Source organism: Pecten maximus, chromosome 6 (assembly GCF_902652985.1).
Source record: "Pecten maximus chromosome 6, xPecMax1.1, whole genome shotgun sequence".
Taxonomy (NCBI): Eukaryota; Metazoa; Mollusca; class Bivalvia; order Pectinida; family Pectinidae; genus Pecten; species Pecten maximus.
The window spans coordinates 3,688,237-3,715,706 of record NC_047020.1 but is presented as its reverse complement, the minus strand read 5'-3'; the positions used below and the strand labels follow the sequence as shown (position 1 = coordinate 3,715,706).

General features: G+C 42.0%; 1 protein-coding gene across 12 annotated transcripts in view; it reads right to left on the bottom strand.

Annotated features, from left to right (window-relative positions):
• The window catches only part of LOC117328750 (mucin-5AC-like), a 102,114-nt gene that overhangs the window by 20,970 nt on the left and 53,674 nt on the right, over positions 1-27,470 (bottom strand). For 11 of the 12 annotated variants that reach the window (XR_004533039.1, XM_033886269.1, XM_033886271.1 and 8 more), the window contains one exon: positions 6,776-6,838. Coding sequence is in view for 11 of the 12 variants with exons in the window: in XM_033886269.1 (XP_033742160.1) it covers positions 6,776-6,838 (63 nt within the window). In the remaining variant the exon portion in view is untranslated. Of the gene's footprint in view, positions 1-6,775; positions 6,839-7,138; positions 7,540-27,470 lie in introns of those variants that run through there. The other variant, XM_033886276.1, reaches the window with a different exon arrangement.

The following is a 27,470-nucleotide window of genomic DNA, read 5'->3' as shown; positions in this document are numbered from 1 at the left end:
AGTTTGCCCTGTATGTAATGGGTATGACAGTTTGCCCTGTGTGTAATGGGTATGACAGTCTGCCCTGTGTGTAATGGGTACAAGTCTGCCCTGTATGTAATGGGTATAACAGTCTGCCCTGTATGTAATGGGTATGACAGTTTGCCCTGTATGTAATGGGTATGACAGTCTGCCCTGTATGTAATGGGTATGACAGTCTGCCCTGTATGTAATGGGTATGACAGTTTGCCCTGTATGTAATGGGTATGACAGTTTGCCCTGTATGTAATGGGTATGACAGTTTGCCCTGTGTGTAATGGGTATGACAGTCTGCCCTGTGTGTAATGGGTACAAGTCTGCCCTGTGTGTAATGGGTATGACAGTCTGCCCTGTATGTAATGGGTATGACAGTCTGCCCTGTATGTAATGGGTATGACAGTCTGCCCTGTGTGTAATGGGTACAACAGTTTGCCCTGTGTGTAATGGGTACAAGTGTGCCCTGTGTGTAATGGGTACAACAGTTTGCCCTGTGTGTAATGGGTATGGCAGTTTGCCCTGTGTGTAATGGGTATGACAGTCTGCCCTGTATGTAATGGGTACAACAGTCTGCCCTGTGTGTAATGGGTACAACAGTTTGCCCTGTGTGTAATGGGTACAAGTGTGCCCTGTGTGTAATGGGTATGACAGTCTGCCCTGTATGTAATGGGTATGACAGTCTGCCCTGTATGTAATGGGTACAACAGTTTGCCCTGTATGTAATGGGTACAACAGTTTGCCCTGTGTGTAATGGGTATGACAGTTTGCCCTGTATGTAATGGGTATGACAGTCTGCCCTGTATGTAATGGGTACAACAGTTTGCCCTGTATGTAATGGGTATGATAGTTTGCCCTGTATATAATGGGTATGACAGTCTGCCCTGTATGTAATGGGTATGACAGTCTGCCCTGTGTGTAATGGGTACAACAGTTTGCCCTGTGTGTAATGGGTACAAGTGTGCCCTGTGTGTAATGGGTACAACAGTTTGCCCTGTGTGTAATGGGTATGGCAGTTTGCCCTGTGTGTAATGGGTATGACAGTCTGCCCTGTATGTAATGGGTACAACAGTCTGCCCTGTGTGTAATGGGTACAACAGTTTGCCCTGTGTGTAATGGGTACAAGTGTGCCCTGTGTGTAATGGGTATGACAGTCTGCCCTGTATGTAATGGGTATGACAGTCTGCCCTGTGTGTAATGGGTATGACAGTTTGCCCTTCCAGGGTACAACAGTCTGCCCTGTGTGTAATGGGTATGACAGTCTGCCCTGTGTGTAATGGGTATGACAGTCTACCCTGTATGTAATGGGTATGACAGTCTGTCCTGTGTGTAATGGGTATGACAGTTTGCCCTGTGTGTAATGGGTATGACAGTCTGCCCTGTATGTAATGGGTATGACAGTCTGCCCTGAGTGTAATGGGTATAACAGTTTGCCCTGTATGTAATGGGTATGACAGTCTGCCCTGTATGTAATGGGTATGACAGTTTGCCCTTCCCCGGGTACAAGTCTGCCCTGTATGTAATGGGTATAACAGTCTGCCCTGTGTGTAATGGGTACAAGTCTGCCCTGTATGTAATGGGTATACGTATGACAGTTTGCCCTGTATGTAATGGGTATGACAGTTTGCCCTGTGTGTAATGGGTATGACAGTCTGCCCTGTGTGTAATGGGTATGACAGTTTGCCCTTCCCTGGGTACAAGTCTGCCCTTTATGTAATGGGTATGACAGTTTGCCCTTCCCTGGGTACAACAGTCTGCCCTGGGTGTAATGAGTATGACAGTCTGCCCTGTGTGTAATGGGTATGACAATCTGCCCTGTGTGTAATGGGTATGACAGTTTGCCCTTCCAGGGTACAACAGTCTGCCCTGTATGTAATGAGTATGACAGTCTGCCCTGTGTGTAATGGGTATGACAGTCTGCCCTGTGTGTAATGGGTATGACAGTTTGCCCTTCCCTGGGTACAACAGTCTACCCTGTGTGTAATGGGCATGACAGTTTGTCCTGTATGTAATGGGTATGACAGTTTGCCCTTCCCTGGGTACAACAGTCTGCCCTGTATGTAATGGGTATGACAGTCTGCCCTGTGTGTAATGGGTACAACAGTCTGCCCTGTATGTAATGGGTATGACAGTCTGCCCTGTATGTAATGGGTATGACAGTTTGCCCTGTAAGTAATGGGTATGACAGTCTGCCCTGTATGTAATGGGTATGACAGTTTGCCCTGTGTGTAATTGGTATGACAGTCTGTCCTGTGTGTAATGGGTACAACAGTTTGCCCTGTATGTAATGGGTATGACAGTCTACCCTGTGTGTAATGGGTATGACAGTCTGCCCTGTGTGTAATGGGTACTACAGTTTGCCCTGTGTGTAATGGGTATGACAGTTTGCCCTGTGTGTAATGGGTATAACAGTCTGCCCTGTATGTAATGGGTATGACAGTTTGCCCTGTATGTAATAGGTATGACAGTTTGCCCTGTATGTAATGGGTATGACAGTTTGCCCTGTATGTAATGGGTATGACAGTTTGCCCTGTGTGTAATGGGTATGACAGTTTGCCCTTCCCTGGGTACAACAGTCTGCCCTGTATGTAATGGGTATGACAGTCTGCCCTGTGTGTAATGGGTATGACAGTTTGCCCTTCCCTGGGTACAAGTCTGCCCTGTATGTAATGGGTATGACAGTCTGCCCTGTATGTAATGGGTATGACAGTTTGCCCTGTGTGTAATGGGTACGACAGTTTGCCCTGTGTGCAATGGGTATGACAGTTTGCCCTGTGTAATGGGTATGACAGTCTGCCCTGTATGTAATGGGTATGACAGTTTGCCCTGTGTGTAATGGGTATGACAGTCTGCCCTGTGTGTAATGGGTATAACAGTTTGCCCTGTGTGTAATGGGTATAACAGTTTGCCCTGTGTGTAATGGGTATGACAGTTTGCCCTGTGTGTAATGGGTATGACAGTTTGCCCTGTGTGTAATGGGTATGACAGTTTGCCCTTCCCTGGGTACAGTGTGTAATGGGTACGACAGTTTGCCCTGTGTGCAATGGGTATGACAGTTTTCCCTGTGTGCAATGGGTATGACAGTTTGCCCTGTGTAATGGGTATGACAGTCTGCCCTGTATGTAATGGGTACGACAGTCTGCCCTGTATGTAATGGGTACAATAGTCTGCCCTGTGTGTAATGGGTACAACAGTCTGCCCTGTATGTAACGGGTATGACAGTTTGCCCTGTGTGTAATGGGTACAACAGTCTGCCCTGTGTGTAATGGGTACAACAGTCTGCCCTGTATGTAATGGGTATGACAGTCTGCCCTGTATGTAATGGGTATGACAGTCTGCCCTGTGTGTAATGGGTATGACAGTCTGCCCTTCCCTGGGTACAACAGTCTGCCCTGTATGTAATGGGTACAACAGTCTGCCCTGTGTGTAATGGGTACAACAGTCTGCCCTGTATGTAATGGGTATGACAGTCTGCACTGTATGTATTGGGTATAACTGTTTGCCCTTCCCTGGGTACAGTGTGTAATGACAGTTTGCCCTGGACAGCTGAGTGTACATTATGTATATATGGTACCATAAACCACATGTCTCAGGATACATATATCACTCACATCTAAGTAAATCAGTGCAAAACCATCACATATTAAGTCATGGGAATTCACAGTGCATTTTGGAAAGTAAAATAAGGTTATTTTTAATGCAGCATGAACCCTCCCATGTTGACACATCTAAGAGAATGTCCCCTCACTTCTACATCCTTCAGCCCCTAAAAAGTCATTAAATCCTCATGCCTACCAAATCAGGCTTACACCAGCTGTGGTAGTAACAGGGTCTACAAGCAACTCATTACACTACGGGGTCTACAAGCAACTCATTACACTACGAAATTTCTCTGACATCTGCTTTAAATACAGTTTTTTATTGCCTTTCAAAACCAAGTCCTATATATCTTCTCTCTATCATCTGGACTCTTGTGATGTAGCATATAAGATTTAGTGGTTGTGATCGGAAACGGAATCCAGATTTTAGTAAAAATTACTCTGAGATTCATAGTTAAATACTAAATAGTTTTGATGAATGTGATAAAACACCAATAAGATAATGGGTATCAGCCATCTTCTGTGGTTTGTTTTGAAGAACTTTATAATGATACACACTATGCTGGTAACTGATAAAAGACAATTATCTCAGTCACACACATACATCAGTGGTATAATCAAAACCTGTTATACAGCAGTCCTGGAATATTACCCACTGAAGTCAGATTAACATTTTCTGCTGGTGATGAAAAAGGCTTTTGATTGAGAAACATCTGATACCTATTTTCAATTTGGTAATAAATAATTTTTTTATCTTTAACTCCATGCTACTGAATCACATCTGATCCTTAATTCCTATCAACCTGGTTCATCTATCCTAACATCCTACTTAAACATAGCCCAGTCACCTTACAGAAAACCTCATCTCTCCTAACATCCAACATAGCCCAGTCACCTTACAGAAAACCTCATCTCTCCTAACATCCAACATAACCCAGTCACCTTACAGAAAACCTCATCTCTCCTAACATCCAACATAGCCCAGTCACCTTACAGAAAACCTCATCTCTCCTAACATCCAACATAACCCAGTCACCTTACAGAAAACCTCATCTCTCCTAACATCCAACATAACCCAGTCACCTTACAGAAAACCTCATCTCTCCTAACATCCAACATAACCCAGTCACCTTACAGAAAACCTCATCTCTCCTAACATCCAACATAACCCAGTCACCTTACAGAAAACCTCATCTCTCCTAACATCCAACATAACCCAGTCACCTTACAGAAAACCTCATCTCTCCTAACATCCAACATAACCCAGTCACCTTACAGAAAACCTCATCTCTCCTAACATCCAACATAGCCCAGTCACCTTACAGAAAACCTCATCTCTCCTAACATCCAACATAGCCCAGTCACCTTACAGAAAACCTCATCTCTCCTAACATCCAACATAACCCAGTCACCTTACAGAAAACCTCATCTCTCTATAACATCCAACATAACCCAGTCACCTTACAGAAAACCTCATCTCTCTATAACATCCAACATAACCCAGTCACCTTACAGAAAACCTCATCTCTCCTAACATCCAACATAGCCTGGTCACCTTACAGAAAACCTCATCTCTCCTAACATCCAACATAGCCCAGTCACCTTACAGAAAACCTCATCTCTCCTAACATCCAACATAACCCAGTCACCTTACAGAAAACCTCATCTCTCCTAACATCCAACATAGCCCAGTCACCTTACAGAAAACCTCATCTCTCCTAACATCCAACATAACCCAGTCACCTTACAGAAAACCTCATCTCTCTATAACATCCAACATAACCCAGTCACCTTACAGAAAACCTCATCTCTCCTAACATCCAACATAGCCCAGTCACCTTACAGAAAACCTCATCTCTCCTAACATCCAACATAACCCAGTCACCTTACAGAAAACCAACACACCAAACATCTACCATGGTGCTCACACTTTTGACCTTCACTAAAATTTCCTTATCAACTAATCTGTTTATCTTAGAAAATGTGCCTCCCTTAATCTGACCTTGATGACCTTTGGAAAGCTTCCTTAAAAACTTACAAGCCTGCGTGCGTCCGTGATTTGCTTTAGAAACATTTTTAAAACATACATTGACTGCTTGATGTTTGAATAAGAAGTTTGACAGCCTTAGTATTACCCTTATTCAACTTTCCTGTCAACATAAACAACACTCATCCATCCAGCATCACTATTTGTACATTAATTAACAGTCAAATACAACACATATATATTGACAATAAGCCAAGGGGCCAACACATGCAAGTATCCCCACAGTATATATTTATAATAAGCCCAGGGGCCAACATATGTAAGTATCCCTCACAGTATGTATCTGTCAATAAGCCCAGGGGCCAACATATGTAAGTATCCTCCACAGTATGTATCTGACAATAAGCCCAGGGGCCAACATATGTAAGTATCCTCCACTGTCATGACAATAAGCCCAGGGGTCAACATATGTAAGTATCCTCCACTGTATATATCTGACAATAAGCCCAGGGGCCAACACATGTAAGTATCCTCCACTGTCAGTATCTGACAATAAGCCCAGGGGCCAACACATGTAAGTATCCTCCACTGTCAGTATCTGACAATAAGCCCTGGGGCCAACACATGTAAGTATCCTCCACTGTCAGTATCTGACAATAAGCCCTGGGGCCAACACATGTAAGTATCCTCCACTGTCAGTATCTGACAATAAGCCCAGGGGCCAACATATGTAAGTATCCCCCACTGTCAGTATCTGACAATAAGCCCAGTCTGTGACAAACACATAACCTTTTGACTCAAAATCAGCAGTGGGCTTATTACAGCACATCAAAATGACAAATATAGGTAATTACTGAACAGCAATACATTATATGGGTTGGAAAGGCTTATTGCCTGATAATGTACAATTCAAACATTCATTGTTCCAGTAAAATACATTACAAAATACATCTTTATCTTCCGCTGGTTTAATGATAATATGCACGTTAATGGCAGATAAATAAGAAAAAGAAAAAAATTTCACTTTAAATATACAGAAAACTAACTACATACCTGGTGAGACTGAAATATTTATAAAAATGACTGAGATAGATAATAATATTAGATTTGGGTTGGAAATTATTCTGTTGATTTCATAACGTTACACCCTGAAATAATTTGTAAGAGAATCACTCACTTCAGTAAGATCTGCTGACAAACTCGAGTCCTGACTTCCAGGTTTGCCTTCAACAGGTGGTGGCTGGAAAACAAAAACAGAGTATAACTCAGTATTACAAATAAACAGGTTTGATAATACCTGTCACAAATGTCCAGCAGGACTTCCACGGCTTACTTGTATAATAGACAAGCTAATCTGGTAAGCATACACAAACACAAAGCACACTGAGAGCTTTTAATCTGATGCCAAAGGGTTATAGGATTGATAGTCCAGTAAATCACATGTGATACTGTGGTTCATATCAGCACTCCGCCACTTTATGATATTGAAAAGTCATCTCTTTGACTTTTTATAAAGTGCAAGTCATTTATATTTGTTTACCATATCCAACACACTTGGTTTCTCAGTCACACAATACTATTATACATCCCATGGAATCCAATATAGAGCAGAAAAGCTGTCACAATAAATTCCAGTTAGATGTCAAATTAAGGTTTCTGACAATGAATCAAAGTCATAGCATCTTATTTTCAAACTGAAATTATAATGATTTTTTCCTGCTGGGAGGCTGAGTATTTAATATTTACAAGGCTGGTGTACACTGCCTCATGTAAACAACTCTGTGACGGCTTGATACACCACCCAATCAATTCTACACATGATTCCTGACTCTGTGGGAAGCACCACCACACAGGAGTTGACTCATCTGTAGCGAGAATCTCTCTACAAGTGGTTTATACTTCCACATGAGTTAGTAATTTATAGAAGGACTTATTAACCAATAAACCTTTGCCATGTTACATGTAGCACTGTGTGAATGTCTTGTAACATCCTTAGGCTTGTAGTATCCCTCTCCGTGAGGTCCAAATACACTTGGTCCTATATCTGCTCCCGAGACACCAAAACAACACACCAGATACACATATCTACACAAATGGTTCATATCAAAATACTTATTAAGAGGTCTGCTATTAAGTACCCTTAGGATGTTTGATTAATTACACCAGGTCAGGACTTACCTGTACAGGTAGATGATATGTCTATCACTGATTAGAAACTATTACAACTGCTAGTTTTTACCTGTAAGTATAGTGATCAGTGACCTGTCCATATATGGTCATAAACATGTTAACTTTTCACCATACACAGTTGGCTACCTGTGGGTATGTGTATACATGCAGTCATCCTTTAATGACCTAGAGTTGTAACCTTGCCAAAACAGCCAATGATCATTAGATATTCTTACTGTATACAGATAATTCTCACCTTGAATTTTGGCAAAGTCCTAATCGATTGATGATTAGGAAATGCAAACTTGACTGAGATTGACCTTAACTGGGGTACTGTTGGACATCTGAAACTTACAGTTAACAAAATCATTAGAGCTGATCCCTGACAGACCTTATGTTATCACTGACCTTTAATTACCAGGAGTAAAAGCTCTGTTAGCTTAACCATCATGGTACTTTCTAGTTCTTACATACAGATAGTAGTATATAAATTCCAAAAGTTCCATAAGTACACCAGTCATGTACCTACCAATTATACCTTACACATATATCCATCTACTAAACATAGGACCATTGTTTCTGTTGACCTGCTGGTGTCCTGAACACTGGTCACTTGTTATGACAATGACACATAAAAGATGACCACAATCAGGAACATGTGTCAGGAAATAATGACCAGAGACAGCTCCGATAATTGTACTGAAGACCTGGTCAAGCTTTTCCAGAAACTAAGTATATCATACCCAGGGTCCACACAAGTCCCCCTGTTTATACCTGTAGGAAGCTGTGGCTATTTACAAGGATAGAACTGTTCCTCACCAGCCCCTTCAATCTCTACCTTGGGAGGTACTATCAGTATCAAATGACACTGGAAACACCTCCCAGCTCCAATTTCCTCGACTGTTGCCTGCTTCCAGTGAGAGGTACAGACCGGACATTATAATCTGTTTATATTGTGTTCCCAGTTCTCTCAGCTTTCCATTAAATCTGGCTACAAACTAATTATACATTACATACAAAGTGAATTACCTTTAATCTAGAATTGACTCCACTGATTTATACCATTAAAATTCTGATTGTACGAAAATGGCAACCAATTCCTCGGACATAAACTACAGGTATACAGTAGGAGTCGGATTCCTCGGACATAAACTACAGGTATACAGTAGGTGTCAGATTCCTCGGACATAAACTACAGGTATACAGTAGGTGTCAGATTCCTCGGACATAAACTACAGGTATACAGTAGGTGTCAGATTCCTCGGACATAAACTACAGGTATACAGTAGGTATCGGATTCCTCGGACATAAACTACAGGTATACAGTAGGTATCGGATTCCTCGGACATAAACTACAGGTATACAGTAGGTATCGGATTCCTCGGACATAAACTACAGGTATACAGTAGGTATCGGATTCCTCGGACATAAACTACAGGTATACAGTAGGTATCGGATTCCTCGGACATAAACTACAGATATACAGTAGGTATCAGATTCCTCCGACATAAACTACAGGTATACAGTAGGCATCAGATTCCTACGACATAAACTACAGGTATACAGTAGGTATCAGATTCCTCGGACATAAACTACAGGTATACAGTAGGCATCAGATTCCTCGGACATAAACTACAGGTATACAGTAGGAGTCGGATTCCTCCGACATACATTACAGGTATACAGTAGGTATCAGATTCCTCAGACATAAACTACAGGTATACAGTAGGAGTCGGATTCCTCCGACATACATTACAGGTATACAGTAGGTATCAGATTCCTCAGACAGACATTACAGGTATACAGTAGGTATCAGATTCCTCAGACAGACATTACAGGTATACAGTAGGTATCAGATTCCTCAGACAGACATTACAGGTATACAGTAGGTATCAGATTCCTCAGACAGACATTACAGGTATACAGTAGGTATCAGATTCCTCAGACAGACATTACAGGTATATAATGTAGTGGTAAAATAGGACTAGATTTGGTACCAGCCAATCCTTAGTTAATATCAAACCAGGATATATACCTATATGTGAAATACCTGGTAAATACCAGCCTTCATCCCCATCCAAACAAACACAAACAACAGTTTATTCAATCTATACAGGTGTAGGTGGATAGGGACAAAACAATTTGTGCTATATCTGTTAGGAGCCCAGCAAATCAAAAACATGAAGTGTCAACTTTGTAAACTCACAACAATATAGGGCAAATCAGAAACACAGAGAGTCAGCTTTGTAAACTCATGGCAATGTTCATTTGTTAGGACCCAGTACATCACAGAGTATTATCCTGGCTTTAACTATCCACAAAGTGTACTTTGCTTCGTTTGGATTCCTACAGGTGGCAGGATGTGGTTACCTTTATTGCTAATATGATGACCTTAGAGGATGATCTGCTTAGTGGTATATGGCTATGAGAGAGTGGTGGGGTATATGATCTACTCTAGTGGTATATGGCTATGAGAGAGTGGTGGGGTATATGGTCTACTTAGTGGTATATGGCTATGAGAGAGTGGTGGGGTATATGGTCGACTCTAGTGGTATATGGCTATGAGAGAGTGGTGGAGTATATGATCTACTCTAGTGGTGTATGGCTATGAGAGAGTGGTGGGGTATATGATCTACTCTAGTGGTATATGGCTATGAGAGAGTGGTGGGGTATATGATCTACTCTAGTGGTGTATGTCTATGAGAGAGTGGTGGGGTATATGATCTACTCTAGTGGTATATGGCTATGAGAGAGTGGTGGGGTATATGATCTACTCTAGTGGTGTATGTCTATGAGAGAGTGGTGGGGTATATGATCTACTCTAGTGGTATATGGCTATGAGAGAGTGGTGGGGTATATGATCTACTCTAGTGGTATATGGCTATGAGAGAGTGGTGGGGTATATGATCTACTCTAGTGGTATATGGCTATGAGAGAGTGGTGGGGTATATGGTCTACTCTAGTGGTATATGGCTATGAGAGAGTGGTGGGGTATATGGCTATGAGAGAGTGGTGGGGTATATGATCTACTCTAGTGGTATATGGCTATGAGAGAGTGGTGGGGTATATGATCTACTCTAGTGGTATATGGCTATGAGAGAGTGGTGGGGTATATGGCTATGAGAGAGTGGTGGGGTATATGATCTACTCTAGTGGTATATGGCTATGAGAGAGTGGTGGGGTATATGATCTACTCTAGTGGTATATGGCTATAAGAGAGTGGTGGGGTATATGGTCTACTCTAGTGGTATATGGCTATGAGAGAGTGGTGGGGTATATGGTCTACTTAGTGGTATATGGCTATGAGAGAGTGGCGGGGTATATGATCTACTCTAGTGGTATATGGCTATGAGAGAGTGGTGGGGTATATGATCTACTCTAGTGGTGTATGGCTATGAGAGAGTGGTGGGGTATATGATCAACTCTAGTGGTATATGGCTATGAGAGAGTGGTGGGGTATATGGTCGACTCTAGTGGTGTATGGCGATGAGAGAGTGGTGGGGTATATGGTCGACTCTAGTGGTATATGGCTTTGAGAGAGTGGTGGGGTATATGATCTACTCTAGTGGTATATGGCTATGAGAGAGTGGTGGGGTATATGATCTACTCTAGTGGTATATGGCTATGAGAGAGTGGTGGGGTATATGATCTACTCTAGTGGTGTATGAGAGAGTGGTGGGGTATATGATCTACTCTAGTGGTATATGGCTATGAGAGAGTGGTGGGGTATATGATCTACTCTAGTGGTATATGGCTATGAGAGAGTGGTGGGGTATATGATCTACTCTAGTGGTATATGGCTATGAGAGAGTGGTGGGGTATATGATCTACTCTAGTGGTATATGGCTATGAGAGAGTGGTGGGGTATATGATCTACTCTAGTGGTATATGGCTATGAGAGAGTGGTGGGGTATATGATCTACTCTAGTGGTATATGGCTATGAGAGAGTGGTGGGGTATATGGTCTACTCTAGTGGTATATGGCTATGAGAGAGTGGTGGGGTATATGGCTATGAGAGAGTGGTGGGGTATATGGCTATGAGAGAGTGGTGGGGTATATGATCTACTCTAGTGGTATATGGCTATGAGAGAGTGGTGGGGTATATGATCTACTCTAGTGGTATATGGCTATGAGAGAGTGGTGGGGTATATGATCTACTCTAGTGGTATATGGCTATGAGAGAGTGGTGGGGTATATGGCTATGAGAGAGTGGTGGGGTATATGATCTACTCTAGTGGTATATGGCTATGAGAGAGTGGTGGGGTATATGATCTACTCTAGTGGTGTATGGCTATGAGAGAGTGGTGGGGTATATGGTCGACTCTAGTGGTATATGGCTATGAGAGAGTGGTGGGGTATATGGCTATGAGAGAGTGGTGGGGTATATGGCTATGAGAGAGTGGTGGGGTATATGGTCTACTTAGTGGTATATGGCTATGAGAGAGTGGTGGGGTATATGGTCTACTTAGTGGTATATGGCTATGAGAGAGTGGTGGGGTATATGATCTACTCTAGTGGTATATGGCTATGAGAGAGTGGTGGGGTATATGATCTACTCTAGTGGTATATGGCTATGAGAGAGTGGTGGGGTATATGATCTACTCTAGTGGTGTATGGCTATGAGAGAGTGGTGGGGTATATGGTCGACTCTAGTGGTATATGGCTATGAGAGAGTGGTGGGGTATATGGCTATGAGAGAGTGGTGGGGTATATGGCTATGAGAGAGTGGTGGGGTATATGGTCTACTTAGTGGTATATGGCTATGAGAGAGTGGTGGGGTATATGGTCTACTTAGTGGTATATGGCTATGAGAGAGTGGTGGGGTATATGGCTATGAAAGAGTGGTGGGGTATATGGTCTACTTAGTGGTATATGGCTATGAGAGAGTGGTGGGGTATATGGTCTACTCTAGTGGTATATGGCTATGAGAGAGTGGTGGGGTATATGGCTATGAGAGAGTGGTGGGGTATATGGCTATGAGAGAGTGGTGGGGTATATGGCTATGAGAGAGTGGTGGGGTATATGATCTACTCTAGTGGTATATGGCTATGAGAGAGTGGTGGGGTATATGGCTATGAGAGAGTGGTGGGGTATATGGCTATGAGAGAGTGGTGGGGTATATGATCTACTCTAGTGGTATATGGCTATGAGAGAGTGGTGGGGTATATGATCTACTCTAGTGGTATATGGCTATGAGAGAGTGGTGGGGTATATGATCTACTCTAGTGGTATATGGCTATGAGAGAGTGGTGGGGTATATGGTCTACTCTAGTGGTATATGGCTATGAGAGAGTGGTGGGGTATATGATCTACTCTAGTGGTGTATGGCTATGAGAGAGTGGTGAGGTATATGATATACTCTAGTGGTGTATGGCTATGAGAGAGTGGTGGGGTATATGATCTACTCTAGTGGTATATGGCTATGAGAGAGTGGCGGGGTATATGATCTACTCTAGTGGTATATGGCTATGAGAGAGTGGTGGGGTATATGATCTACTCTAGTGGTATATGGCTATGAGAGAGTGGTGGGGTATATGATCTACTCTAGTGGTATATGGCTATGAGAGAGTGGTGGGGTATATGATCTACTCTAGTGGTGTATGGCTATGAGAGAGTGGTGGGGTATATGATCTACTCTAGTGGTGTATGGCTATGAGAGAGTGGTGGGGTATATGATCTACTCTAGTGGTGTATGGCTATGAGAGAGTGGTGGGGTATATGATCTACTCTAGTGGTGTATGGCTATGAGAGTGTGGTATATGGCTATGAGAGAGTGGTGGGGTATATGATCTACTCTAGTGGTATATGGCTATGAGAGAGATGGGGGTATATTATCTACTCTAGTGGTGTATGGCTATGAGAGAGTGGTGGGGTATATGATCTACTCTAGTGGTGTATGGCTATGAGAGAGTGGTGGGGTATATGATCTACTCTAGTGGTATATGGCTATGAGAGAGTGGTGGGGTATATGGTCGACTCTAGTGGTATATGGCTATGAGAGAGTGGTGGGGTATATGATCTACTCTAGTGGTGTATGGCTATGAGAGAGTGGTGGGGTATATGATCTACTCTAGTGGTATATGGCTATGAGAGAGTGGTGGGGTATATGGTCGACTCTAGTGGTATATGGCTATGAGAGAGTAGTGGGGTATATGATCTACTCTAGTGGTATATGGCTATGAGAGAGTGGTGGGGTATATGATCTACTCTAGTGGTATATGGCTATGAGAGAGTGGTGGGGTATATGGCTATGAGAGAGTGGTGGGGTATATGGCTATGAGAGAGTGGTGGGGTATATGGTCGACTCTAGTGGTATATGGCTATGAGAGAGTGGTGGGGTATATGATCTACTCTAGTGGTATATGGCTATGAGAGAGTGGTGGGGTATATGGTCGACTCTAGTGGTATATGGCTATGAGAGAGTAGTGGGGTATATGATCTACTCTAGTGGTGTATGGCTATGAGAGAGTGGTGGGGTATATAATCTACTCTAGTGGTATATGGCTATAAGAGAGTGGTGGGGTATATGGCTATGAGAGAGTGGTGGGGTATATGGTAGACTCTAGTGGTATATGGCTATGAGAGAGTGGGGGGTATATGGTCGACTCTAGTGGTGTATGGCTATGAGAGAGTGGTGGGGTATATGGTCGACTCTAGTGGTGTATGGCTATGAGAGAGTGGTGGGGTATATAATCTACTCTAGTGGTATATGGCTATGAGAGAGTGGTGGGGTATATGGTCGACTCTAGTGGTGTATGGCTATGAGAGAGTGGTGGGGTATATGATCTACTCTAGTGGTGTATGGCTATGAGAGAGTGGTGGGGTATATGATCTACTCTAGTGGTGTATGGCTATGAGAGAGTGGTGGGGTATATGATCTACTCTAGTGGTATATGGCTATGAGAGAGTGGTGGGGTATATGGTCTACTCTAGTGGTATATGGCTATGAGAGAGTGGTGGGGTATATGATCTACTCTAGTGGTGTATGGCTATGAGAGAGTGGTGGGGTATATGATCTACTCTAGTGGTATATGGCTATGAGAGAGTGGTGGGGTATATGATCTACTCTAGTGGTATATGGCTATGAGAGAGTGGTGGGGTATATGGTCAACTCTAGTGGTGTATGGCTATGAGAGAGTGGTGGGGTATATGATCTACTCTAGTGGTATATGGCTATGAGAGAGTGGTGGGGTATATGATCTACTCTAGTGGTATATGGCTATGAGAGAGTGGTGGGGTATATGATCTACTCTAGTGGTGTATGGCTATGAGAGAGTGGTGGGGTATATGATCTACTCTTGTGGTTTATGGCTATGAGAGTGGTGGGGTATATGATCTACTCTAGTGGTATATGGCTATGAGAGAGTGGTGGGGTATATGGTCGACTCTAGTGGTATATGGCTATGAGAGAGTGGTGGGGTATATAGTCTACTCTAGTGGTATATGGCTATGAGAGAGTGGTGGGGTATATGGTCTACTCCAGTGGTGTATGGCTATGAGAGAGTGGTGGGGTATATGATCTACTCTAGTGGTATATGGCTATGAGAGAGTGGTGGGGTATATGGTCTACTCTAGTGGTATATGGCTATGAGAGAGTGGTGGGGTATATGATCTACTCTAGTGGTATATGGCTATGAGAGAGTGGTGGGGTATATGATCTACTCTAGTGGTATATGGCTATGAGAGAGTGGTGGGGTATATAATCTACTCTAGTGGTATATGGCTATGAGAGAGTGGTGGGGTATATGATCTACTCTAGTGGTATATGGCTATGAGAGAGTGGTGGGGTATATGGTCTACTCTAGTGGTGTATGGCTATGAGAGAGTGGTGGGGTATATGATCTACTCTAGTGGTGTATGGCTATGAGAGAGTGGTGGGGTATATGATCTACTCTAGTGGTATATGGCTATGAGAGAGTGGTGGGGTATATGATCTACTCTAGTGGTGTATGTCTATGAGAGAGTGGTGGGGTATATGGTCTACTCTAGTGGTATATGGCTATGAGAGAGTGGTGGGGTATATGGTCTACTCTAGTGGTGTATGTCTATGAGAGAGTGGTGGGGTATATGGTCTACTCTAGTGGTATATGGCTATGAGAGAGTGGTGGGGTATATGATCTACTCTAGTGGTATATGGCTATGAGAGAGTGGTGGGGTATATGGTCTACTCTAGTGGTGTATGGCTATGAGAGAGTGGTGGGGTATATGATCTACTCTAGTGGTATATGACTATGAGAGAGTGGTGGGGCATATGATCTACTGTAGTGGTATATGGCTATGAGAGAGTGGTGGGGTATATGATCTACTCTAGTGGTATATGGCTATGAGAGAGTGGTGGGGTATATGGTCTACTCTAGTGGTGTATGGCTATGAGAGAGTGGTGGGGTATATGATCTACTCTAGTGGTGTATGGCTATGAGAGAGTGGTGGGGTATATGATCTACTCTAGTGGTATATGGCTATGAGAGAGTGGTGGGGTATATGGCTATGAGAGAGTGGTGGGGTATATGATCTACTCTAGTGGTATATGGCTATGAGAGAGTGGTGGGGTATATGATCTACTCTAGTGGTATATGGCTATGAGAGAGTGGTGGGGTATATGGTCAACTCTAGTGGTATATGGCTATGAGAGAGTGGTGGGGTATATGATCTACTCTAGTGGTATATGGCTATGAGAGAGTGGTGGGGTATATGGTCTACTCTAGTGGTATATGGCTATGAGAGAGTGGTGGGGTATATGATCTACTCTAGTGGTGTATGGCTATGAGAGAGTGGCGGGGTATATGATCTACTCTATTGTCATATGGCTATGAGAGAGTGGTGGGGTATATGGTCTACTCTAGTGGTATATGGCTATGAGAGAGTGGTGGTGTATATGATCTACTCTAGTGGTATATGGCTATGAGAGAGTGGTGGGGTATATGATCTACTCTAGTGGTATATGGCTATGAGAGAGTGGTGGGGTATATGATCTACTCTAGTGGTGTATGTCTATGAGAGAGTGGTGGGGTATATGGTCTACTCTAGTGGTATATGGCTATGAGAGAGTGGTGGGGTATATGGTCTACTCTAGTGGTGTATGTCTATGAGAGAGTGGTGGGGTATATGGTCTACTCTAGTGGTATATGGCTATGAGAGAGTGGTGGGGTATATGATCTACTCTAGTGGTATATGGCTATGAGAGAGTGGTGGGGTATATGGTCTACTCTAGTGGTGTATGGCTATGAGAGAGTGGTGGGGTATATGATCTACTCTAGTGGTATATGACTATGAGAGAGTGGTGGGGCATATGATCTACTGTAGTGGTGTATGGCTATGAGAGAGTGGTGGGGTATATGATCTACTGTAGTGGTGTATGGCTATGAGAGAGTGGTGGGGTATATAATCTACTCTAGTGGTATATGGCTATGAGAGAGTGGCGGGGTATATGGTCTACTCTAGTGGTATATGGCTATGAGAGAGTGGTGAGGTATATGATCTACTCTAGTGGTGTATGGCTATGAGAGAGTGGTGGGGTATATGATCTATTCTAGTGGTATATGGCTATGAGAGAGTGGTGGGGTATATAATCTACTCTAGTGGTATATGGCTATGAGAGAGTGGTGGGGTATATGGTCTACTCTAGTGGTATATGGCTATGAGAGAGTGGTGGGGTATATGGTCTACTCTAGTGGTGTATGGCTATGAGAGAGTGGTGGGGTATATAATCTACTCTAGTGGTATATGGCTATGAGAGAGTGGTGGGGTATATGGTCTACTCTAGTGGTATATGAGAGAGTGGTGGGGTATATGATCTACTCTAGTGGTATATGGCTATGAGAGAGTGGTGGGGTACATGATCTACTCTAGTGGTATATGGCTATGAGAGAGTGGGGGGTATATGGTCTACTCTAGTGGTGTATGGCTATGAGAGAGTGGTGGGGTATATGATCTACTCTAGTGGTATATGGCTATGAGAGAGTGGTGGGGTATATGGTCTACTCTAGTGGTATATGGCTATGAGAGAGTGGGGGGTATATGGTCTACTCTAGTGGTGTATGGCTATGAGAGAGTGGTGGGGTATATGATCTACTCTAGTGGTGTATGGCTATGAGAGAGTGGTGGGGTATATGATCTACTCTAGTGGTATATGGCTATGAGAGAGTGGTGGGGTACATGATCTACTCTAGTGGTATATGGCTATGAGAGAGTGGGGGGTATATGGTCTACTCTAGTGGTGTATGGCTATGAGAGAGTGGTGGGGTATATGGTCTACTCTAGTGGTATATGGCTATGAGAGAGTGGTGGGGTATATGATCTACTCTAGTGGTGTATGGCTATGAGAGAGTGGTGGGGTATATGGTCTACTCTAGTGGTATATGGCTATGAGAGAGTGGTGGGGTATATGGTCTACTCTAGTGGTATATGGCTATGAGAGAGTGGTGGGGTATATGGTCTACTCTAGTGGTATATGGCTATGAGAGAGTGGTGGGGTATATGATCTACTCTAGTGGTATATGGCTATGAGAGAGTGGTGGGGTATATGATCTACTCTAGTGGTATATGGCTATGAGAGAGTGGTGGGGTATATGGTCAACTCTAGTGGTGTATGGCTATGAGAGAGTGGTGAGGTATATGATCTACTCTAGTGGTATACGAGAGAGTGGTGGGGTATATGGTCGACTCTAGTGGTATATGGCTATGAGAGAGTGGTGGGGTATATGATCTACTCTAGTGGTATATGGCTATGAGAGAGTGGTGGGGTATATGATCTACTCTAGTGGTGTATGGCTATGAGAGAGTGGTGGGGTATATGGTCTACTCTAGAGTTATATGAGAGAGTGGCGGGGTATATGATCTACTCTAGTGGTATATGGCTATGAGAGAGTGGTGGGGTATATGATCTACTCTAGTGGTATATGGCTATGAGAGAGTGGTGGGGTATATGATCTACTCTAGTGGTATATGGCTATGAGAGAGTGGTGGGGTATATGATCTACTCTAGTGGTATATGGCTATGAGAGAATGGTGGGGTATATGGTCTACTCTAGTGGTGTATGGCTATGAGAGAGTGGTGGGGTATATGATCTACTCTAGTGGTATATGGCTATGAGAGAGTGGTGGGGTATATGATCTACTCTAGTGGTGTATGGCTATGAGAGAGTGGCGGGGTATATGATCTACTCTAGTGGTATATGGCTATGAGAGAGTGGTGGGGTATATGATCTACTCTAGTGGTATATGGCTATGAGAGAGTGGTGGGGTATATGATCTACTCTAGTGGTATATGGCTATGAGAGAATGGTGGGGTATATGATCTACTCTAGTGGTGTATGGCTATGAGAGAGTGGTGGGGTATATAATCTACTCTAGTGGTATATGGCTATGAGAGAGTGGTGGGGTATATGGTCTACTCTAGTGGTGTATGGCTATGAGAGAGTGGTGGGGTATATGATCTACTCTAGTGGTGTATGAGAGAGTGGTGGGGTATATGATCTACTCTAGTGGTATATGGCTATGAGAGAGTGGTGGGGTATATGATCTACTCTAGTGGTGTATGAGAGAGTGGTGGGGTATATGATCTACTCTAGTGGTATATGGCTATGAGAGAGTGGTGGGGTATATGATAACATAATGAGATTATTGGTCATGTCAATGAATCTAGAATACTGTAGATGTACAGGTATTATATTTTACAGATTGTGACATCTACGACATGTGAAATAGTGGAACTATGATCGCAATTATAAGTTGGTGAACTGAAAGAGAATATTACAATTGTACTGAAATAGGATTATCACAAAAAATATGCGTGTCTACAACATATGGTTGAAATAAGATTACTGCTGGAATATGTATCATTACATCAAAACAACATCTGCTCCATAAAAATTCAATTTCAGCTGATTTTATATTCCAATACCGCGGATTATTACTGCAATGTCCATTGTAACACGAATCTGTATTAAATCTTATATAAACAATTGTGTGATATGTACTTACAGGAAAACCTGTCTGTGTTAAATTTTATATAAACAATTGTGTGATATGTACTTACAGGAAAACCTGTCTGTATTAAATTTTATATAAACAAGTGTGTGATATGTACTTACAGGAAAACCTGTCTGCACTTCAGTCTGTCTCTCTGTCAACCCACAATATATAGTGTAACTCAAGGCTGGTTTACATTGACTCTACCACACTTCTCCAGTATCCAATGTGAGTAAGTCAATCATTGACATATCAAGTGTTGTCAGAAAATCCTAAACAGTGTGGAGCAAATATCTAACAGGTGATCAGAAAAGTTGACAAAGCACCGATCAGAAAAGATATCTACCTAAAGGCTGATAAAACATCCATTCACATCCGACAGAAAATATCCGACAGAACATATCCACACGTCTGATAAGAAAATATCTAAACTGCAGTGCCAATCAGAAAACATGTACTGTACACTACAGTGAAGATCAGAGAACATCCACACACTGCTGATCAGAAAAAAAATTCCACACATTAATGATACACATAACACTGTCACAGTAAATATCAAACTGACAGGTAAATGCACAATACATGCAGCACACGTATAACCTTATAGACCACGGCGTATAAGGACAGATACACACTATAACCTTATAGACCACGGAGTATGAGGACAGACACACACGTATAACCTTATAGACCACGGAGTATGAGGACAGACACACACGTATAACCTTATAGACCACGGAGTATGAGGACAGACACACACGTATAACCTTATAGACCACGGAGTATGAGGACAGACACACACGTATAACCTTATAGACCACGGCGTATAAGGACAGATACACACTATAACCTTATAGACCACGGAGGACAGACAGACAGACACGTATAACCTTATAGACCACGGAGGACAGACAGACACACACGTATAACCTTATAGACCACGGAGTATGAGGACAGACACACACGTATAACCTTATAGACCACGGAGTATGAGGACAGACACACACGTATAACCTTATAGACCACGGAGTATGAGGACAGACAGACACACACGTATAACCTTATAGACCACGGAGGACAGACAGACACACATGTAAGTCGTATAACCTTATAGACCACGGTGTATAAGGACAGATACACACTATAACCTTATAGACCACGGAGGACAGACAGACACACACGTATAACCTTATAGACCACGGAGGCCAGACAGACACACACGTAAGTCGTATAACCTTATAGACCACGGTGTATAAGGACAGATACACACTATAACCTTATAGACCATGGAGGACAGACAGACACACACGTATAACCTTATAGACCACGGAGGCCAGACAGACACACACATCTATAGATACAGGTAAGTACAAGGACACTGCTCATAAATTATAATGGAGAGATGGCTTATCACACCAAACATCATTAGGTACAGGGTACCTGTACATCAGTACTGTCATCAAACATTAGGTACAGGGTACCTGTACATCAGTACTGTCATCAAACATTAGTAGGTACAGGGTACCTGTACATCAGTACTGTCATCAAACATTAGGTACAGGGTACCTGTACATCAGTACTGTCATCAAACATTAGGTACAGGGTACCTGTACATCAGTACTGCCATCAAACATTAGGTACAGGGTACCTGTACATCAGTACTGTCATCAAACATTAGTAGGTACAGGGTACCTGTACATCAGTACTGTCATCAAACATTAGGTACAGGGTACCTGTTAAAAACTTAACCAATCCATGTTAAATTTTGTGGAATCTTATACATTGAAAAACCCGGGTAATTAACTTAAGGCTATAAGAACTTAACGGATCCATGTTAAAACTTTGTGGAATCCTATACATTGAGAATCCCTGATGACTTCAAGCTATATGTAACATATATTGATTAATTTCTTTACCCATGCATGTTTCAGTACAGATGTCTGGCCACCTACATCATTGCTTGGTATGTTGATAGATGTATATAATTTATCATAAAAATACACACAGTTTTTCTTTCTTTCTTTAACCTATCCATGATGAATGAGTTAAGGAGTTTAACCATCAGAGCAGCCCTGCCCCTATACACAGGACAGCAATATAACACCTTGTGGTGATGGATCTGTGTTATTGTATATATGATGTACTTTACCGAGCAAATTATTGGAAACATCACATAAAAGTACACGCAACCAATCACCGCGCAGCTGAGACATGGTGACAAAATTCAATTTCAACAGAATCCATAAAATGTCTTCTTGTCTCTCCAGGCGGACATTTAAAAAGAAAAGTGTGATTAATTCAATGAACTTCATTGTGTCTTTTCTTAATTTTATTACAGCTTTATGAAATACAGAACTATCATCTCTCACTTCAAAGAAACATTATCACCAATAAAATATGTTATCTATGATATCACTACAGAATAGGATATGTTGTCTATGAGATAGAATAGGATATGTTGTCTATGAGATCACTACAGAATAGGATATGTTATCTATGAGATACTACAGAATAGGATATGTTATCTATGAGATAGAATAGGATATGTTATCTATGAGATACTACAGAATAGGATATCTATAAGATACTACAGAATAGGATATGTTGTCTATGAGATCACTACAGAATAGGATATGTTGTCTATGAGATAGAATAGGATATGTTGTCTATGAGATAGAATAGGATATGTTGTCTATGAGATAGAATAGGATATGTTATGTATGAGACAGAATAGGATATGTTATCTATGAGATAGAATAGGATATGTTGTCTATGAGATAGAATAGGATATGTTATGTATGAGACAGAATAGGATATGTTATCTATGAGATAGAATAGGATATGTTGTCTATGAGATAGAATAGGATATGTTGTCTATGAGATAGAATAGGATATGTTGTCTATGAGATAGAATAGGATATGTTGTCTATGAGATCACTATACAAAATGACTATAAAACTAACACTTTAATGGCATTATAAACTACCAAAACCTTCCTGTGAAGTTTGTTGATATGACCCACTCATGAGAAATGTCATAAAACATTTAGTCACCATGGCAGAAATATACAAACAAGATTAGGAGTAGGAATTAACTTTTTATTACATATGCAGAACTGTTTGTGTTTTCCAGGACGACATGTAAACAGTACTACCTGTTTCCCCCTATCTATATACAATCTGCTATAGTAATTCCTAAGTATACTTGACTAACAGCATACTTTGTAGTTTTAGGGATTTTCCCAAAGGTGTTTAAATCAGGAATCCCATTTACAATGAGGCTTTAAATCATGCAATACCAACAAGGTAAAAGAAGCAAACAGAAATTTTAGCTTTATTATGAGATGAAAATTATGAACCCATTAATTTTGCATTTAGAATAAGTAAAACATCATTAGAATAAGTTATGGACCACAAAGGGAGGATTACAGCCTGTCACATTAAACAGTTGATTAGTGTTCCGACAAACAACCCTAATGACACACAACCCTAATCTTGTGTGGTTGTTCCCGACACACAACCCTAATCTTGTGTGGTTGTTCCTGACATACAACCCTAATGACACACAACCCTAATCTTGTGTGGTTGTTCCCAACACACAACCCTATTCTTGTGTGGTTGTTCCTAACACACAACCCTAATCTTGTGTGGTTGTTCCCGACACACAACCCTAATCTTGTGTGGTTGTTCCTGACACACAACCCTAATCTTGTTTGGTTGTTCCTGACATACAACCCTAATCTTGTGTGGTTGTTCCCAACACACAACCCTAATCTTGTGTGGTTGTTCCTGACACACAACCCTAATCTTGTGTGGTTTTTCCTGACATACAACCCTAATCTTGTGTGGTTGTTCCCAACACACAACCCTATTCTTGTGTGGTTGTTCCCAACACATAACCCTAATCTTGTGTGGTTGTTCCTGACATACAACCCTAATCTTGTGTGGTTGTTCCTGACACACAACCCTAATCTTGTGTGGTTGTTCCCAACACACAACCCTAATCTTGTGTGCTTGTTTCCGACATACAACCCTAATCATGTGTGGTTGTTTCCGACACACAACCCTAATCTTGTGTGGTTGTTCCCGACATACAAACCTAATCTTGTGTGGTTGTTCCTGACATACAACCCTAATCTTGTGTGGTTGTTCCTGACATACAACCCTAATCTTGTGTGGTTGTTCCTGACATACAACCCTAATCTTGTGTGGTTGCTCCCGACACACAACCCTAATCTTGTGTGGTTGTTCCCGACACACAACCCTAATCTTGTGTGGTTGTTCCTGACATACAACCCTAATCTTGTGTGGTTGTTCCCGACACACAACCCTAATCTTGTGTGGTTGTTCCCGACACACAACCCTAATCTTGTGTGGTTGTTCCCGACACACAACCCTAATCTTGTGTGGTTGTTCCCGACACACAACCCTAATCTTGTGTGGTTGTTCCTGACACACAACCCTAATCTTGTGTGGTTGTTCCCAACACACAACCCTAATCTTGTGTGCTTGTTCCCGACACACAACCCTAATCTTGTGTGGTTGTTCCTGACATACAACCCTAATCTTGTGTGGTTGTTCCTGACACACAACCCTAATCTTGTGTGGTTGTTCCCAACACACAACCCTAATCTTGTGTGGTTGTTCCCAACACACAACCCTAATCTTGTGTGGTTAATGTTCCCGACACACAACCCTAATCTTGTGTGGTTGTTCCCAACACAACCCTAATCTTGTGTGGTTGTTCCCAACACACAACCCTAATCTTGTGTGGTTGTTCCCGACACACAACCCCTATAATCTTGTGTGGTTGTTCCCGACACACAACCCTAATCTTGTGTGGTTGTTTCCGACACACAACCCTAATCTTGTGTGCTTGTTTCCGACACACAACCCTAATCTTGTGTGCTTGTTCTCGACACACAACCCTAATCTTGTGTGCTTGTTCTCGACACACAACCCTAATCTTGTGTGGTTGTTCCCAACACACAACCCTAATCTTGTGTGGTTGTTCCCGACACACAACCCTAATCTTGTGTGGTTGTTCCCGACACACAACCCTAATCTTGTGTGCTTGTTCCCGACACACAACCCTAATCTTGTGTGGTTGTTCCTGACACACATCCCTAATCTTGTGTGGTTGTTCCTGACATACAACCCTAATCTTGTGTGGTTGTTCCTGACATACAACCCTAATCTTGTGTGGTTGTTCCCGACACACAACCCTAATCTTGTGTGGTTGTTCCCGACACCCAACCCTAATCTTGTGTGGTTGTTCCCGACACACAACCCTAATCTTGTGTGCTTGTTTCCGACACACAACCCTAATCTTGTGTGCTTGTTCCCGACACACAACCCTAATCTTGTGTGGTTGTTCCCAACACACAACCCTAATCTCGTGTGGTTGTTCCTGACACACAACCCTAATCTTGTGAGGTTGTTCCCGACACACAACCCTAATCTTGTGTGGTTGTTAGTTCTATCTCCAGTACACCAAACCTTCCTCTCAAGTATCTAGATCAATAGCACTGTTTACTACAATGCTTTCTAGGAAGTCTTTTATACCAGCATCAGAAACCAGGCCACTTTAATTCATTACTGAAGCCGTCCCTGACTAGTCTGAGTCATTCCTCCATCTGTTGCTGTGGAGGCTGGGAAGATAGGTGGGGAAGTTGACAACTCCACATGCAATCGGCAAAATACTTTAATAAAACAAAGCTGACAACGAAGTTATCAATGTTGTGTGTACAATAGTTTGAAGTTGACTGTACTTTTGGGTCCATGTAGGCATAGAAATCATGGCATTCATAGAACAATTAATTCCCCACTAGTATCACTCCTGATGAAGCTGTCCTTATGTACTGGTCTGAGACCTACTGTGAGCTGACTGCTGAAGCTGACTATGCTCCACTGAGGAAGCCAGAGATGAGACCGACAGACCTAACCAATCTAAATGGTCCATGCTACCATATAAGCCTGCCTTTATTACTAGAGATTATCTTTATTGGAGAAAACATTGACCTATTGGCACAACAGCCTACAGGTGCCTTTCCTCCTCCTTACTGAAGAGTTCACATGTAACCTACAGTGCCTTTCCTCCTCCTTACTGAAGAGTTCACATGTAACCTATCATAAACAATTAAGGCAAAATAAAAACCCTATTCAACTCTTTTTCTGATTTATATAATTATATAATTATAATCAAGAATGTGACACACAGATTTTTGGGTCCATAAGAACGGACACAATCAGGATTTTACATGCAGGGTATTTTTACCAGGAAGCTTGAAGCACCGTGACTTTACTCCAGAGTCCACAAGTAGTAAATCATATTGTTTACCTTGATACTTGAGTAATCTTACTTCCAACAAGATGGAGCTTTTCGTACTAAAAGTGTTAAGTGAAATACTCTAGCTTCACTGGGAACTTCTATTTGTCGTTTGCAATTTGGCATTTTTGAGCAGCTAAGTAAAAGAGAATTATGAACCAATTTCTCTCCAACAAGCTGCTTTATGAGGTTAGAATCAGAAAGGTCAGGAAATTGATTATTTTCCTTTTCAATCCAGCTCCTAGGCATTAAGAACCATATTTGTTCCTAAGAATGAATCTACTCATTGATTTAGACTGACAGAAAACATGTAGGTTATATATATACAGAGCTATAAGGAGATGCTTAAGTCCAATTACAATCCTTTGTCTGATGACAACTTCCTGTTTTATCCTGGAACACAGACTGGAGACGGGAGAGTTTATCTCAACCTCGTCATTGATTTCTCGGCTGTTTTAAAAGGTTGGATAACCCCAAGTGTATAGGGAATGTTGGTAAACAGAACCACCCATTTCAATGTAACGAAGATGACAAGCCTTAAAATGGATTCCTCTCATTAACACTGCAAAACAAAAGCTCACTTTGAACATTAGGAAAATTTGTAAGAAAACATTCTATGTGACGCTGAGAGACAGTGTAATTCCAGTACAACACAAAGTGACAGATATAAAACATCAGATTGAGGTATGAATTCAAAACATCAAACTGAAGTATGAAATGTCAGACTGACGCATAAAACATCAGACTGAGGTATAAAACATCAGACAGAATTATGAAACATCAGCTGCAGACTGAGGTATAAAACATCAGACAGAATTATGAAACATCAGACTGAGGTATGAAACATCAGGTTGAAGTATGAAACATCAGACTGAGGTATGAAACATCAGACTGAAGTATGAAACATCAGACTGAGGCATGAAACATCAGACTGAGGTATGAAACATCAGATTGAGGTATAAACATCAGACTGAGGTATGAAACATCAGACTGAGGTATAAAACATCAGACTGAGGTATGAAACATCAGACTGAGGTATGAAACATCAGACTGAGGTATCAAACATCAGACTGGGGTATCAAACATCAGACTGATGAAAAGACTGGACTGTTAGGCTGTTTTACAGTCTTCTGTACGGGGAACTTTGTCTCTCAGCGTCTCAGCATCCAACCTTGTGACTCAGACGTGAATTCAAAGCCTTCAATATATCAGACACTTTTGACAGTGCTAGTTGACACTGACGATGATATGACATACAATAACATACCAAAAAGGGCGTCTTTACATATAGACTAAAGCTACGTATACCATCTTATGATTCATATTAATATTCCAAGTAAAACTTTGATGTTTTAAACATGTCAAAACCACCATGATGTGTTATGATCCTCCTGCCCCTAAGTTA